Consider the following 17965-nt stretch of genomic DNA (forward strand, 5'->3'; position numbering starts at 1 on the left):
CTAATTAACTACTACTACATAAGCATTATCAAAAACATGTCTAGCCCACAAACAAATCACATTATCATGTGTTATGTTTATATTTTGATTTGATATAAAACTCCATCTCAATTATATATATATCATGTGTATATATGAACCCGATGATTACAGTCATTTAAGAAAATAATATAACAGAAGCATTAATATTATTTAATTAGGTTCCCACAATTAATATATCTACATACAATTACTAAAGAAAACAAAAAAAATATTTTGAAAATTGGTATCTAATAGATCTTGAGAATTCTGCATAAATTCTAGGGTTAATTACAAGGATAAACCATATATATCATGTTGTTGTTGTTAATAATTAATAACATAGATCCAATTTTAATTATTATCGAGCTGAAAAATGATGGATTAGTTACTACTAATTACACCTTAATACAACAGCTAGCAAGATCAGATTTTGAGTTTATCCCTAATTATACATGCACTATCAGTTGTTATAAATGAATTAGCTAGGATTAATTAATCTTATAATTATCTTCTTGTTAAATTAAGCTAGATTGCTGGGATTAAGAAGCTAATTAAATGATTAATTAATTAATTAGGGACAAAATGACATTAATACTTTCGATAATAATGTCTCCCAAAATGGAATGAAATGGATGATACTGCAGGAAGAAGATATTAAATTAATTTGGCTTACGGAATTTGTTGTTTCTTCTTCATGGCCTGTTTGTTGTTATGCATCCAGACTTTGAAAACTTGCCTTTTTACTCCAAATTCATTGCAGAATTTCTTAACAAGATCTTCACTTTGTTTCTGGATCTTCCAACCCAAATTCTCAGCCAATTCATGCATTTTCTCCTTTTGTTCAGCCGTGAATTTCGTACGAAATCTCTTCTTCGATGATGAAGAACCAGGCTGTGACATGAATTGACCTCCCCCGCTCGAATGCAACATGTTTAGATCTTCACTAGAAGATTCCGCCGCCGTTCCTCCTCCTCCGCCGCCGCCGAACGCCATCATCATCGGCGGTATAGGATGACCCATTGGGTAATTGTGGCGGTGGTGCTGGTGGTACAGATGGTGTCCGGATGTTGGCGCCGCCGCTTGAGGCGGCGCGATGGGAATTTGGGGATTCATTATTCTTCCGTTTCTAACGGAACTATAAGGATTATATCCGGCGGTCGGTTCGCCCTCGACTTCTTTCCGATGGAAATTACGGTGACAGTTACAAGCTGCGCATTTAAGAGCGGTCTCTGAACCGTCGTCTCCGCCGCCGGGCATGAATTCGCCGCATCCATCGACGACATGTCCACCCATGTTTGCGGCGTGATTTTTAAGACACTCTTTATACATTACCGTAAACCCTGATGAGGCGGCGGACTGTTGCGGCGGAGTAACGGATGTATTGGCGGCGGTAAATCCTGGCGGTGGAGGTGGATCTGGGTCGGAATCTTGATCTGTGTCGGGATTTCTTTCAGAAATCGCCTGAACTTGCTTGACTAGATGAAGATTGTCTAGACTGGACGGATTTAGTATTAGGGTTGAGTCATTTCTTCTGGTAGCTTCCACTAAAGGAGACGGAATCTTGAAACGCATTGCCATGGTAGCTCTTCCTCTCTCTTCCCCTGTCATCTCCATCAAGGTCGGATCTTTTCAATAGATAATAATAACCCATCTCTTATTTATCATCATCGTCATCATCAAATCAAATCAAATCAAAGAGATTAGAGCTCGATCAATTTCAGTAAAAATTCATGAAGAATTTATCTGATAGGGGGAAGGAAGAACTAGAGAGAGAGAGAGAGAGAGATAATAAACCAAGTAATCTTATTTGTGGTTTTCTTTTTCGTTTGATTTGGACGTTATGGGATGCTTTGCTTAAACCCACTAAAATAAAAATGGGTAAGTGCTAATTTTCAACCCTAATAATCTCACCACGTAAGCTAGACGTGAGACTGTAGAGACAGAGAAAATTGTGTTTTGGTTGAATTAATAATTAATTAAATCTGAGTCTGTCTGAATGTGTGATATAGATAAAATAAAATAATGAAAAAAAGAATCTTTGGAACTCTAAGAAGACTGTAAGGGTGGGACACACCCACCTATACCACTTTATACAGTGATTAAAATATTAAAATAGTGTTAAACTTTTGCTTAAACCTTGCAAAATCTAGGTTTAAGACCTAATAATCTCTCTAGATGAATCGAGAGAGAGAGAGAGAAAGAAAGAGATATGTTTCCTACCGTCCACTCAAGGTCATGAGATCCATCCATGAAAGGGAACACTGATTAGTTTTGTTTTCGGGCTTTTAAAAAAGAAGGGAAAAAATTGGAGATGCAGAGAGAGTGCTTTAGAGAATTGGAAACAACCGACAATGTCACGTTCGGTCCTCTCTTAGGGCCTGCACACTGGTCCATTGACCTCATTATTGCAACATCTCTCTCTTCTCTTCTCTTCTCTTCTATTCTCTTCACTATGAATTCATTCTTGCTTAATTGTTAGTTGTTCTCATGGAATCTTCCTGCAAAACCTTAAAAAAAACAGCTTTCTTAGCCTAACAAACAACAAATGATAGGTTGAAAATGAAGGTTAGACTGATCTTAAGGCAGAGAGGAGAGGAGAGAAGTGAAGGCTAGCTAGCTTGGCCTTTTATGATGATGGGTTTTGACATTGGGTGGGCTTAGCCTTAGTTAGTGATCGAAGTGGGGAAACAAATAACATTATTATTAATTGGTCCACTCTCCCGTCTACATGACCGTATATACCATTGTCCATTGTCTATTGTCCATAGATAGCTCCACTTGTGCTTTGCATCTTCTAGTTTATACTAGTGTCTTTTCGATCCATTAATTTGATGCTAGCTTTTCAATTCAATGAGTTTTAGATTATCTATAGAATGTAAACAAACATCATCGTACGTACACGGATATGAATAGGATAATCATAGCTTCTCAACTAGCTATATTATGTATTTCATTCAATTTCTAACTTGTTCCTTATTTACCTCATAACTATAAATGTAGGGGTTATTTCCTTACTTTTATTATTTTCCGTCCATACATTTGTCAATCCCATCTCAAAATGAGTGACATTTACTGTCTTCAATATTTGGGATGTCTAAGAAAAATGAAAATAATATATATTCCAATTCTTTAATTAAAAGCAAAGGTGTTCTTATTAAGTGACTATAGTTGGTCCAAACAAAATGGGTACTTTGGTTAGTTCTCCTAACAAAAAACCATGTTATTTAAGTTTAGACTTATTTATTTAGAATTTATGTCTTAATAAGTTCTAATGAGTGTATGTCTTTTATAAATAAAGAATTAAAGATCATTTAACTAGAGTTACTTGAATCATTATTTTATGAAAGGTTTATAGGATGAGCACTCTCCAAGGAACTAGTCGTGTTATATATTTTATCGTATCTGTCATTAATTCAGATTAATATTATTATTGTTAAATTTATAACCAACGCTTATCATACTCAAATTTAATCTTCTCAATGATTGAATTAATGTCACATAATCATAATTACGAGTACTACTTTTTTTTTATTCTATGCAAATACTCGTTTGAAGATTGTGTTTATGCATGAAATTTGAATAAAAGAAATACAAGTGATTTTTGTTCTAAATTACCTAAACGAGGTAGTAGTTTGGAAAGAAATTTAGAAATGTGAAATATATTATTCAAAATGGAATATGAAATAAAATTGTTACCTCTATTAATTATTTAAATGGAGCGGTAAAATATTGATGCTTAAAAATTTGTTATTAACTAGTTTTGTTGCTATTCAGTTTAGTTTATAGTATTTTTTTTTGTTTATTTCAGGAGTTATGTTTATATATATATATATATATATATATATATATATATATATATATATATATATATATATATATATATATATATATATATATTTAATTATAAAATGTTCATTTTTTTTTTCAAAAATAATATATCAAAATTTTGTTTTTAAAAATATGAATTTTATTAATTTAATAAAAGGCACAAATATCTTGATCAAATTTTCATGATATTTTCAAAAGAACGGAAATTAAGGGCACTAATAGGTAGTACATAACCTCAATTCAAAAATATTAATGATGCAAATTACAAAATTACTTGGAGCTTGTTGGGAGTAAAGGTTATTTAAATAAATAAAAATGGATAGAACAGATGATTTTGAGAAGATTAATGGTTGTAAAATCATTTTAAATGTATTAATATATAATGATAATATATTTATTTTAAATTTAAAGTATTTTATTATTTTAGTTAATGAATGTGTAAATAATGAGAGAGTGAATGAAGTAATGTTTTGATTATGGATAATTTTTTTTTAACCAAACAAGGCCCAAATAAATTATTTATAAAAATAGTTTACAAAAATTATCGTACAATTTTCAACCACAGATTTAAAAAGGAAAATTTTAAAAATCATTACAAATTTACAATATAATACATAATAAATTAATCTCAACTAAATTAAGCTTCAGTTGCTTTTATTTGTTTCTAAAGTAAAAAGTAATTTCTTTATTTTTGTTGTTTTGAAGACTATCTTATTCGTGATGACAATCTAAGCCCAAAACATAACATATCCATGTAAGTGGTTTGGTTAATCAATTTATTTCTCTCTATAATATAATCAACTTAAATTATATAAAATTTCACAATAAATCTTCAAACTCCTATTAACTAAAAGAGCTGAACATTTTTTTCTTCTTGCCATTTTAATTATAAAAACAACTTTTTTTTTCGTTTTTTTAAACAATATAGCTTAGTTACCAGTGTATAAAGAAACCTATAAAAAAAAATTAACATGCTTTGTGGTAGCTCATAGCTAGATAGAACTGAAACTTATGTAGACAATGCCATAAATTGAGTTTTCACATTTAAAATAAAATATTATAACATTTTGAGAGTTAAAACACAATTAGTCAAGAAGCACTTAATTTAGTAAGTAATATTTGGATATTATTTCATTACATTAACAATTCAAGGACAATTCCAAAAACAAAAGTTCTCACAAATTATCAAAAGAAGAAAAATATAAAAAATAAACAACTTAACCAAAATGTTGAAAAAATATATTCATATATATCACCAAAATACAGGGAGCCACGTATTTAGCCTTGTCAATAATAAAACTGCATCGGTTCATAACCATCTTAAAAGACAGTTAAAGATTTAGGTCAATTACATTATTTTCTTGGATTATTTTCTTGGAATGGAAGTCATTCGTATCAAATATGACTTATTTCTTTATCAATCCAAGTATATTGACGATATTCGCATTCAGACTGATATACTTTAAGCAAAGTCATTACACATTTTTGTCTTTGTTGGCTCATCTCTTTCTAAACATGATGGTGATCCTTTATTTGATTTGTTTCTCTGTCGGAGTATAGTATAGAGAATCTATAATATCTTACACTCACTCGTCCTGAGTTAGCTTTTGTTGTCAATCAAGTTTGTCAATTCATGCAAACTTCCACATCTTCTCATTGAGGAACGATTAAACGTATTCTTCGATATCTTCATCACACTTCTCGTCATGTGATATTTCTTCGTCCAATTTCACAATTTACTATTGCTGCCTACTCTGATGCTGATTTGGGAGGATATCCTGATAATCGTCGTTCAACAACTGAATTTTGTATTTTTCTAGGTGACAACCTCATTTTTGAAATTCTAAGAAAACAACAAGTAGTTGCTTGCTCTAGTACCGAATTTGAATATCGTGTTCTTGCATATACAACTGCTGATCTTTGTTGGATTTAATCTCTACTTAGTGAACTTCGAGTTTCACTTTCTTCTTCCCCGGTTCTATGGTGTGATAATATTGGTGCCGCATTTTTATAAGCAAATCCGATATTTCATGATCGCAAAAAACATATTGAAATCAATTTTAACTTTATTCGAGAAAAAGTTGCTCGTAAACAACTACTCATCAAGTACATTTCTATTGAAGATCAATTGCCTGATATATCCACCAAAAGTCTTACTTCTCATCGATTTGCTCTTTTATGTAACAAGCTCACGATTTGTGCTTTACCTTTTCTCTTAAAGGGATGATAAAGTTTTAAGCAAGTAAGATAAATTATTGATATACCTCCTGATATACATCCTATTAATTTTAATAAGCTCAATATATTAACTAATTTCTAAGTTTTTTAATATAATTAATTATCTTTTCTATTATTATTATTATTATCTCATTCCTTATTTTCAAGAACTCTTCAAGAACTAATTGATCAATTCTTAATTTAAACTATAAATTATGTAAGACAAAGAGATTTAATTAGAACTCTTTAATTAATTTTTTTTTTAATAAAAATCAAAAGGTGAAATTAAAATACTTATACTAGCCTGTTATATTTAAATTAGTACATTACACATGTTAACGTTCTGCATTTAAAAATTAAAAAAATACACACACACAGTAAGTTATAATATACATCTGTAACTTTAATTAGAATATTAATCTTAATAAAAATTAAGAAAGAAATCTACACTACATTCTTATACCAGTATGTTTTAACTATCATAATTAAATATTGAATGAATTTTTTTTTTGATGTTACTCTCAATGCGTCTTCTAATAAAATTATAAAATTATTATTTAATTAATTATATTACAATAATATATTATACATAATTAAAGTATAATTAAAAAAATATAAATTAAGATATATAAAAAAGTATTGACCATTTAATTATAAGTTTGTAGAGTATCAATTTGTACCAATAATAAAAGAATATCAAACAATCTAAAAATATGGTTAGAATAATTTAATTATTCCAATAATTACTTTTATATCTTCCACAAAAATGTGATCCTATTATTACTTTTTAATTTACAAAGTTATTTCTTAGACAACACAACTCCCAAGTTGGTTAAAATTACTTTTTAAACATTATTAAAAAATATCTATATAAACATACTTTTTCCTATCATAATTTATTCAATGAAAAGGCTACTATCCCCTAGATTTTTTTTTTTACTTAAACGAAGATGTTTAATACATTAAGAATCTTACCTAAGGGTATGTTTAGATTAGTAAAATTAGAATTGATATTGGAATTATAATTCTAATTTTATGATAATTGACATTGAATTACCCTTCGATTCTTATGTTTGAAAAAAATATATAATAAAAATAATTTTAATATACATTATCTATTTTTTTTTAAATATTAATTTGACATGACCAATTAAAATAACTCGAGTTTTGAAAGATTTTTTAAGTTTCGATTTTTATTTAAAAATTATCAGTTCAACCGGTTAACTTAATAGATTAAAACTAAAATATATTAAATTCAAAAACAAAATATCGGTTCAACGTTTAATTTCTTAGATTAAAAAAAATATATTAGTTCAAAATGTTAACTTACTAAATAAATAAAAAATCACATCGATTCGATATTTTAACATCCTAATTTGATAAAAATTATCGATTGAAAACTTTAATCGTATATTAAATTATAAAATAATAAGTTATTTTGTTTGAAAAAATATATAAAAAAATAGAATTATAATTCCGACCTAAAAATAATAAAATTGAGAACTATAAAATTACACTATATTGAATTCCATTGGAATTAAAATTCCAATTCCAATTCTAAATATTAAATGGTCTACCAATTTTAGAAATTAGAATTGGATCTTCTAATTCTAATTCCAATTCAAATTTCAGACTTACCGAACACACCCTCTTAGATGTTTTATCTTTAGACTCACTCTATCCACATAATTTACAATGAGAATGATACATTATTTAGCCGTACACATTAATTTAAATATTATACCAATAAACTGTTTGTATTTGTAAGAAGAAAGAAAGGTACTTATATGAGCTTAAGGTTACTCTTCCAAAATAAATGTTAGTTTCAGTTTCCATTAATAAATAGTAATTTACTTACTAAATTGAGTATTTTATCTTTTGGTTAGTTCCTTCTTAATAATTAACAAAAATAAGGTTTTTCTTCTGAGAATAAACTACATACCAAGAGAATAAATACTCAATTTAGTAAGTAAATAGTTATTATAGATAGGAAACTAAAAATAACATTTATCTATATATATATATTTATTGTAAGGTCCATATAGAAGTATAAACAATTGATATTTGTCACAATTAATAGTCAATATATGATTATTTTGTAGTTTGTACCATAATATTCACACATATAAAAAACAATATCCAACACTAGTAGACTTATTTGAAAACGAGATCTTTTTATAGACAAGTTTAGGTGAATGGTATAATTAGTTAGCTCATACAAGACCAAATTAAGTTATATGCTATGTTTAACCTTTCATTTGTAGTAGGCCATATTTGATTAATTACTTATTTAAGTTAAACTAAGATGTGTATATAGATCGATTTAAATACTTACGAGCCTCGTAAAGGCATTATGGTTAACATTACTCGGTATTCAGTTCAAGATCTTATAAGAAAACATGTTGATAATGTGGAGAAAAACCGTTGAAACTTGAAACTAGCACTTTTGTAAATTAATTAGAATTAGGCTAATTATGTTTATGATTAACGTGGAAAATGGGTAAAACTGAGTGTCGGGATTAAGCCACGTGGCCGTCTCTGGACCACGTTTTGGTTTGGATTGAATTGATTAACTGTGTTCGTACAATATAGACATGTCTGTCTAGTGTCTACGCACGAGGTACTTCCTTCCCATTTTGGCGTGATTCTAATTTTTATCATTATCTTTATCTTAAATTATTCAACTCTTAATTATAATCTAATGCATTATTAATGCTCAATATTTATTACTTTATACCCAACCACTTATCTTCATAATTAAATTACTCTTATAAATACAATCTACATGCAAACCAAGTAATCCCACATTATTATTATTATTATTATTCACCGACGAGGTATTTCAATTGAAAAAAATCTTATATAAGATCGAGATAAAAAGATCTCCAATTCAATTCTCATTTAGAGTTGGTGATAATTTCTTTAAGTCTGTTTGTAAAATGATCATTTAATCACACAATTTCTTTAACTCAAAAGACAAATTTATTTGAATTGAATAACAATAAGTGTGAATGTGTGAAAGAAAATAAGTCAAATAAATTAATTAAGCGGTGTCAGAAAAATCTCTATCCAAAATTATTAGTGGTATTAATTTTTTCTTTGAGGTAAGCAACGTCGAAAAAACATTTATCGAATGATAACTGAGTATCTATCAATATTGTCAAAATAACGAAAAATTTATAGTACAGTAAAAAGCTTTCAAATCAAAGATAAATTTCAAAAAGACGACAACAAACGATCCATCAAAGATTAAGACAAACATCCTCTCTTTTGCTGCAAAGAAAAAGACGGACACATACTAGAGAAATGGTCACCAACATTATTGGAGGATATAAACAACAAACGATTCATCAAAAATTAAAATTATTATTCGGATTACAAATATCTAAAATTACAAATCTGATCCGGTTAAATAGAATGACAAACCAAATAAAATACAATACCAATTTAAATTTGAGTGATGAAAAGAAAAATAAAATATCATCTCACGTAAAAATAAAAAACAGGAAAAGAGTAAAGACAAATTGTCTATATATTTATTTTTTATTTTTTATTTTTTGGAGAGTGAAATTTTTTATTTATTTATTTATGTATTTTTTTTTATATGTAATCTCCTATTTGATTTGTATAATTTGACCTAATTAATTAATTCCCCTTTAATTCTACAGCCTTCAATTCATTGGTTCTTCATACATGATTACATGTATAATCAAATTACCAGTTTTATATGTTATTACAAATTGACTTTGAAAGTTTGAAGGTGATAACAAAATAATTTAAATTGACTTGAAAGGTGGATAAGTTATGGAAAGCTTACAATCATATACTAATTGTTTTATATATTTGATGTACGATTATCTCAAAAAAATTCGAATTTTTTTTATAACTAATGATCTTGTATTTGTTTCTTCAAACAAATTGACGTTGTTTAGAGATATTTTGGGTACATCTATAAAATTTAATATGAATATTATTATTCAAAGCCTACTCATTTTCACCGAGATTCAAATATACTACTATATTTTATGTCTATTAAAGTGAAATTCATATCTCAATTTTCCCTATTAGTTGCAAACCCCCTTCAAGTTTGAATTATAATTTTACAATCACGTTATGTACTTAAAATGTTATAATCATATGCATTTTCTTTTAAACAGAAAATATAAAACCGATATCCAAAATATTCAATTAAAAAATTGAGAGAAACCTTTCCGTATTTTTTTTTTAGCAATAGGCCCATCTTTTGAAAAAGGCCCATAATTAAGCTCACTATTTCAGCCATAATATAAGAGCATTCCATTCTTCAAAGCAGGCCTATTGATTAATTTCTGAATGAGTAGAGAAAATACATAAGAATATTTTAATAATAATAATAATAATAATAATAATAATAATAATATTAGTGTAGCTATAATGTAAAAAATCTTGTCTAATATATTCGATTAAAAACTCTATATAACCCTCCCAACAAAAGAACAAGCGTTTAAAATACCAAAAGTCGCATATTCAATTACTACTTAAACTTTAAAACGTTCTAAATTGAATGGTACCATAACTCTACAAATTCTTAAATATGAAGTAGAATTGCAAACAATAATAATTGATCGATCACCCACACTTTATTAAGTTTATATATATATGCTTAGACACATTAGAATCATACAAACATCACAGAATTACTAGCTAGGGATCCTTCTTCTTCTTCCTCAAGAATGGGCTATTCCTGTTTTTCATTGTTAGGTAAAGAATCAAGAAAATTCTTAAGGTATTTGGTATACATGCAGGGCCGTTCCAAATGGACCAAATGCCCGGCTCTCTTTATCCCTTCCATTGTTACTTTGTCCCCGAGTTGCCTAACAAATTAACATATTATGCAAAATTAATATTCACTTCTCTCCTTACATATATATAGATAAAAAAAATTTTAAAAAATTACTCTTTCATGTTTTGAGCAAGTTCTAGCTTGAAGATCTGATCATTTTCACCCCATAAAAGATGTATTCTCTGTAAACAGAAATCCTTATTAATAAAAAAATCCATGAATATATAATTTTAAAAGAGATCTAGTAAAGGGTTAATTACCACTTAATTAATTACCTGAGAAAATCTTGGAATAGTGGCATCCTTATTACTAACCACTAGACCCTCCAATAATTCACCCCTTTCTTTTCTATTATTAAACATCACCTGTCCAATTATGACCAAATCTTAGTTTTTTTTAAAAAAAATATTGAAAACTAGGGTTACCCATAATTTTATGAATACTTTAATGGGTTTGATTCAATCTTAGTCCCATGATTTTTATATTCAAAATAATTAATTTTTGTTATGTTTATTAATATATATATATATACCTCAAGGAAATCCTTATGTAGCTTGTTAGGGAACCAGAGTTTTCTATGAGTAGCAACCGTGAGAAGAGCTTTGAGTCCCTTAACCGACGTCGGAAGTAAAAGCTCCGATGAAGAAGAAAACCCAAGTTGTTCCAACGTGGAGGTGCTGATTGAATCTGTCATGGCTAGAATTGAACCGGAAACCACCATGGCTCGAACCATATGAGAATGAAGCTCGGCCAGTTTGAAAGCCACCATCCCTCCATAGCTAAAACCAACCACCACGCATTGATCAACACCCAGTTTCTTCAAGCCCTTGTAAAGGCACTCAGCTTGGAAACCAGGAGACCGGTTGGGGTTGTCGGTTATGGAACCACCGAAGAAGAGGAGGTCGGGAATGTAAACAGAGTACTTTTTAGCAAGGGGTCCTACTTGGAATTGCCACGTGACGATCCCTTCGCCGGCGAAACCGTGGATGAGGACCACGGCTGGTTTGGGTTGTTTAATTTTGGATGAGGACTTGTGATTGAGTGTTTCGATTGGAACCCATATGTTCATTGTGGTCCCTGATTCGATTTCTACTGTGTGAGGAACAACACCGGCCATTTTCATTAGCCAGTTAATAAGGGGTTTCTGAGCTGCTACTAGATTCACCATTTTTGGATCAGAGAAAGAGAGAGACACACAGGAATTAACGTTTCTAAAATGTTGGCATTTAAGTGACTTTTTGGTTCATGGGGGTGTTGTTAATGTCATCGTCACTATCAATTGGTCAGGCTGTTTGATTGATTGTCGATCAACCACTCTGCCTACTACAACCACGTATATGTATTATTAATTCATGTGAATTAATAAAATGGTTAAAATAAGTATGTATGTGTTCAGATTGGTGACCACAACCTCCGTGGCCCTTGTCCGGCCTCTTATTGGGTGGTGGGCAAACATGTTAAATTTGATGTTTACCCTACCTAGTTATGATATGTGTTGGTCATAACTTTAGATCAAGTAAATTAATGAAATTGTTTTTAAAAACTTAGTTAATTATAAAAAAAATAGTAATAGTGTGAGCATAGATTTTTATGGGTTATTTAAATGATTGGTGATGATTTTTAAGTGATTATTTTTTTTTAAAGGGTATTAATATTTAATAATTTAATTAATAAATTGAATAATTTGATAAGAAAGAGATAAATAATGTGATGTTTTAAAGTTATTATTAATGAAATAACCTAAATAAACAATGCCTAAATGTTGATGATAATAATAATATTACTATTTTTATTCTATTAATTAAAAAATTAAATTATAATATATATATATATATATATATATAATATTAAATATGTTGTCATTATAATTTAAATTTTTTCTACAATAAAAATGAAAAAAATTATTTTATTCATGATATTTAAAATTTTAGATTTGGAGCTAATAACAAGGTTATGGTTATAACAATATATATATATATATATATATATATATATATATGATTCCAATTAAAATAAATATCATTTTAAAAATAGAAAAGAAAGTTTAAAACAAAAAGAGAAAAAGTAATTTAAAAAAATACAGTTAATTAATTAATTAGAAGGTTTTTACGATTTTTCTTAACTTAATCACCAACTTGATAATCACAGTGTGAATCATCTTTAACACCTACTTTGGTTTGGTTATTTTTTTTTTTTTACTAATTGTTCACTAGAAAATTAGAAGGACATAAATTAATCTGATAAATATGTTATTTTAATGGATGGATCTATGTCTTTCAATAACCATTAACGTTTCCGCATAACTATTGAATAGGTGTGACAACTAATTAATATTTGATATAAACTTGTACCTAATTACCTGCTTTTATCAAACATTTATAATAAAACACTATAAATGGGATAACTTATATCTTATCCTAAGAATGTTATATAATGTTAATAAACGGCCGGATCGGGTTGTGTCGGATCGGTTAATATATTTAATTGGTTAAATTTTATTGTATTTATACAAGTTCAGATGTGACATTTTTCATAATATATACCTATCCAATTGAATGCATGTCCCCAACAGTAGGCACGGCTTATAATGACTTGTTGATTTCATAAATTCCTATTTTCAATCTAAAATAAGTTGATGTTAATTTTTATTTATTTACCCTTTTTTAAAAAGGTTTACAATTTCATAGTCATAATTCTGTTTCAATACTTAGCACCCTATTAAGTTTTGATTATGGAAAAAAAATATATAATTCTTTCATTTGAATATGAATCTTGATTGTGATGCAAAACAAATTATCACTAAAGTTATTAAATGAAGGAATTGTCGCTTTCCCTGCAATATTTGTTGAAAAATAGCTCACCTACCATCACAATTGTTGGACCTAGTTTTTAAATAGCTATTATTTTCAAAATTAGTATCTTACAACAGTTAGAAAAATTCACCTATAATCCTGGAAATTAAAATTTTTAGTCACTGTAGATTAGTAGCTGTATACCCCAAGAAATCATATATGTTTACAGAAAAAAGTGACAATGAGTTAGTCTGAAGAAGAAACACTACTAGTCAATACCAAACAAAGAGATTGATCAATTAATCATCGCAGTTGATTAGGTCGATGATGATCAATTCGTGTGTTATTCGACGATTTCTTGAATTAGTTTAGATGTGAGCTCTTTAGAAAGCCCCATAACGCAATCTGTAGTTCCAACCTGCAGAGACCAATCACAGAGTTATAAACAAACTATAAACTTAATATAATAAAAATCCAACCAATCGATTAATGAATTGTTTCAGACGACTAACCACAGAATCAATAAAGGGCGATATCAATGGATGTTCGAGCATCAAACCTCCGGCAACATTGAATGTAATCCTCTCTTCTATCTGGGCTGAAATTTTAACTTTTATAAACATGTCCATGCACCACTAGATTACAATTTTACAAACATGGTTTTGTAAGGCTTACCAGATTTTCAATTATTTCATTTGGTATATCATGAAAATATACCTGCAAAACAAGCAGCAGCAGCAGCAAACAAGATCAATTGAGCTTATTTCCAAAATCTGGATGATCTTAAAAAGCACATACCTCGGCTTTTTCCCATCCACTTCTTTTGACACCCGTCTTTAAGTTCACCATAAAGATGGATCCGACAACTGCTGCATGACTACCCGAGTAACCTACTTGGAATCATAATGAATGAACTTCTTAAACAAACAATTTGTAGTGGAGAAATATGGAAGATGTTTAAAAGACAACCTTTAATGAACTGATAAGCTTCTTCTATGCTTGATGGTTTTTCTCTGATAATCCCTTGGTACACCACAACCTGATCAGAATCACATCATATGCTGCTATCAGAAAGATATCAAGATATATTTCATTTTGATAAAGATGTAGGAAAGAGGCATACTGTATCTGCTGTAATTAACAATGTATCACGAGAATCATCCTTCACATGATTTGCGGTTTGAATTTTCGACATAATGGCATCTGCCTGCGACAAATTACAAGAAGAACATTCAAGACAATACATTATTTGTTCACAATCTGAGATAGATATACCTTTGCTTCAGCTAGGGCCATCACCAGGTCTTCTGGCTTTTCTTTCCTAATGCTTTTCTCATCAATATCTGCAGTCTGCAAATGCACCAATATCCAAATACTGAATCAAGAGCAAAAAGTGAATTTCTTCAAAATAAACCTAATAATTTATGCTGAATTTGAAATTATCTGGCTTCTTAAACCCTACATATGTTTGCTTCTCTTTGTGGCCATATACATACAAAAATAAGAAAGATAAAAGTATACCATGACAGTGAACTCATAGCCCATCTCGGCTAAGATTCGCCGACGAGCCATTGAAGCTGAACCCAGAATTATCTTCAATCCGAAAATGAAATGAACTTTGTAAGCAAGAGTATAAATTAAATAGTGGGTACTACCTACAGACAAGGAACTGAAAGGAGCATATGATATGAGATTGAGAGAAAAAGGAATGACCCTAAATGAAGAACTCCCGATGACCATTTCTGCGTCGAAAGCTATGAAGAAGAAGAAGAAGAAGCTTGGCTGTGAGTACAAAGAGCAGTATTATGTATGCAGCAGGGTGCGGTGTTAATTCGATCGAACGTTTTAGTTCAAACAAATGGAAACCAATATCCACCAAGATTAGCTTTTTTTACACGCTATTTCTTACTTTTTCTTGGGAAATATTATTATTCTTATTTTATTTTTATATGTTCAGTTTTTTAATATTATAAATTAAATATTATCTTATTTAAATTATGTACCTCACAAAAAAAAAAATACAAATTATATTAAAACTTGGTTTTTACAAAATAATCAACTATCTAATTAGGTTTTTCCTTCTTATCAATTAATAGATTTTGTTTACTTATGACCGGAAGAAAATTTGACGAAATAATAATAGGTTAAATTAAAAAATAATGAAGATCGATAATACTTGTAAAAATAATTTTTTGAGCATGTAAAATGTCCATATTGTCATGTGCGTGCAACATGTATTTCACGTCATAATTTTTAATGTAATGTTCGTCGCGATTTTAATAATATTCGTAAGATTTTATAATGTTCGTCAAATTTTTTTTATTTTATTTAAATTAAGAAAAATTATGACCATTGAAAGTAAGCAATGAAGCCTAAATATCAATTTATATAGAAATTGTTATATGGAAATGCTTCTAATTTCCTTTTACTTCGTGACTTTTGTAATCATAAATTCTATTTTGTAACCAAGTGACTGTTAAAAAGAGGACTAAATGAAGCTAGTGTTATGCAGTTTACCTACTAACACCATTTATTAATATATAAATTTCACAAAATACTCATACTCACGAGGAACTATACAGTATGAAGAACCAATACATGTAATGATAATCAACTATAGTATTTTCACAAAATAAGGTCACTAATAAATAATCAAATCAACTAACTATAAAATAAAATACAAATTAAAATTAAAGAATGTGATGGTTGAACGGAGAGTTGTGGGGATGAAGGAGAAAGTGTTGTTGGCTGCTAACAAGGAATGGTTTTTCTAAACTAACATGGTTTAACGTTCAACTTTCCAAACTAACCTACTTTATTTATTCATTCTCAAACTAATATAGTTTACGGTTCAAACTCAGTTTTTTTATTACATTTAAATTCATTATATATATATAAATATATTTTTAAATTAATATTTTTATAAATTTGATATATTTAAATTATTATTTGTATAAATTAAATTATTTATATTTTATATATATTTTAAATTATTATTTTTATAAATTTAATTATTTATATTTTGATATATAATTTATTTATATTTTTTTATAAATTTGATTATTTATATTTTAATATATATATATATTTCAATTATTCTTTATATATAGTGTAATAAATATTCTCTTTAACATTTTAATAAATAATTGATAAATACTAATAAATTTAAAATATTGTTATGGTTAATATATTTTAAATTTATTAGTACAATTATTTATTAAAATACTAAAGGGAATATTTATTACACTATATAAAGAATAATTAAAATGTTTATATTAAAATATAAAAAATTTATAATTTTTTTTAATTATATATCAAAATATAAATAATCAAATTTATAAAAATAATAATTTAAATTATATATCAAAATATAATAATTTAGTTTATACAAATAATAATTTAAATATATTAAATTTATAAAAATACTAATTTAAAAATATATTTATATATATATATATATAATAAATTTAAATGTAATAAAGAAAATTGAATTTGAACAGTAAACTAGGTTAGTTTGAAAATAAATAAAAAAAAATATGTTAATTTGGAAAGTTGAACGTCAAACCAGGTTAGTTAGTTTGGGAAACCATCCACGCGCTAATGTTGAATGGAGAGTCGTAAAGATGGAGAAGAGTGATTAGGGCTTAGGGAGAGGAAGAGGGAAAGTTGGCTGCTGATGTTGAGTTTGAAAGTTTATGTTTTTAGGAGGAGAAAAGAAGCATGAATGGGGATTCCTGATTGGAAGGGTATAAGACCCATTAAGGCACTATGTACATTTCACAGGTTAAAAAGATCATTTTGACAAACATTATTAACATTGTGTCATTTTTCTAATTAGAAATATTATTAGGATCATTTAGTCAAATTTTTCGGTACGATCTCCTCGGTCAAACTTCCATTGATCTATTACTAACCAATCAAAATGTTTAAATGTTATTTATTAAAATTTAGATAGTTTAAAAATATATATATTCAAAACATAAGTCTGACCGTTCCTTTCTCCTTTCGCGTTAGTAATTCAAATTTACTTTTCTCGCTCTATCACTTCACTTCTTTTTCAATTTTATTATTTATTACGATTTTTCTTTTTAAATCATTCATGTTTTCGAAAAGAAGCTCACGATTTTTTACCGAAACCCTATTTTACGATTCTTTGCCTATTTCAAGTTTTCGTCTTGAGAAGTTAACACAAATTTAGTAACGCTTATCCTACAATACTTTTGCACATTTAGATTAGCTCCCAATAAAAATTCAAATGCAATTTTCTATCAAGGTTCGTTAAGAG

At 28.2% G+C, this 17965-nt stretch overlaps 3 protein-coding genes across 4 annotated transcripts; all 3 read right to left on the reverse strand.

Moving 5' to 3' along the window:
* Window positions 1-559: 559 nt before the first annotated feature.
* Window positions 560-2239, reverse strand: LOC124914845 (zinc-finger homeodomain protein 6-like). The gene has a single exon (XM_047455458.1). It carries the CDS (start codon window positions 1633-1635, stop codon window positions 691-693), a length of 945 nt encoding a protein of 314 aa, XP_047311414.1. The 5' UTR covers window positions 1636-2239; the 3' UTR covers window positions 560-690.
* Window positions 2240-10535: 8296 nt separating this feature from the next.
* LOC124915602 (epoxide hydrolase 4) lies at window positions 10536-12117 on the reverse strand. Its single transcript, XM_047456359.1, has 4 exons — window positions 11421-12117; window positions 11164-11253; window positions 11003-11070; window positions 10536-10919 (listed from the first exon to the last, which is right to left on the reverse strand). The coding sequence occupies exons 1-4, from the start codon at window positions 12054-12056 to the stop codon at window positions 10784-10786; spliced, it is 930 nt and encodes a 309-aa protein (XP_047312315.1). The 5' UTR covers window positions 12057-12117; the 3' UTR covers window positions 10536-10783.
* Window positions 12118-13837: 1720 nt separating this feature from the next.
* On the reverse strand, window positions 13838-15553 carry LOC124914940 (7-methyl-GTP pyrophosphatase). Of its 2 annotated transcripts, none has more exons than XM_047455573.1 (9): window positions 15394-15552; window positions 15202-15273; window positions 14956-15030; window positions 14804-14887; window positions 14650-14719; window positions 14479-14570; window positions 14356-14397; window positions 14193-14273; window positions 13838-14098 (listed from the first exon to the last, which is right to left on the reverse strand). In XM_047455573.1, the coding sequence occupies exons 1-9, from the start codon at window positions 15418-15420 to the stop codon at window positions 14024-14026; spliced, it is 618 nt and encodes a 205-aa protein (XP_047311529.1). In that variant the 5' UTR covers window positions 15421-15552; the 3' UTR covers window positions 13838-14023. The 2 variants fall into 2 exon arrangements, 1 of the variants encoding a protein (XP_047311529.1); XR_007096837.1 differs by having other exon boundaries at window positions 14043-14098; window positions 14193-14278; window positions 15394-15553.
* Between the last annotated feature and the right edge of the window lie 2412 nt (window positions 15554-17965).

This window comes from Impatiens glandulifera, chromosome 9 (assembly GCF_907164915.1).
Source record: "Impatiens glandulifera chromosome 9, dImpGla2.1, whole genome shotgun sequence".
Lineage (NCBI taxonomy): Eukaryota > Viridiplantae > Streptophyta > Magnoliopsida > Ericales > Balsaminaceae > Impatiens > Impatiens glandulifera.

What these genes read in the sequence shown, in the direction of transcription:
- LOC124914845 (XM_047455458.1), bottom strand. Translation starts at nt 1,635, where the DNA reads ATGGAGATGACAGGGGAAGAGAGAGGAAGAGCTACCATGGCAATGCGT.
- LOC124915602 (XM_047456359.1), bottom strand. Translation starts at nt 12,056, where the DNA reads ATGGTGAATCTAGTAGCAGCTCAGAAACCCCTTATTAACTGGCTAATG. An exon ending in TACATAAGGATTTCCTTGAG is followed by an intron (nt 11,254 to 11,420) that starts GTATATATATAT and finishes ATAATTGGACAG; the next exon opens with GTGATGTTTAATAATAGAAA. An exon ending in CTATTCCAAGATTTTCTCAG is followed by an intron (nt 11,071 to 11,163) that starts GTAATTAATTAA and finishes TTCTGTTTACAG; the next exon opens with AGAATACATCTTTTATGGGG.
- LOC124914940 (XM_047455573.1), bottom strand. Translation starts at nt 15,420, where the DNA reads ATGGTCATCGGGAGTTCTTCATTTAGG. An exon ending in GCTATGAGTTCACTGTCATG is followed by an intron (nt 15,031 to 15,201) that starts GTATACTTTTAT and finishes GTGCATTTGCAG; the next exon opens with ACTGCAGATATTGATGAGAA. An exon ending in CGCCCTTTATTGATTCTGTG is followed by an intron (nt 14,099 to 14,192) that starts GTTAGTCGTCTG and finishes TGGTCTCTGCAG; the next exon opens with GTTGGAACTACAGATTGCGT.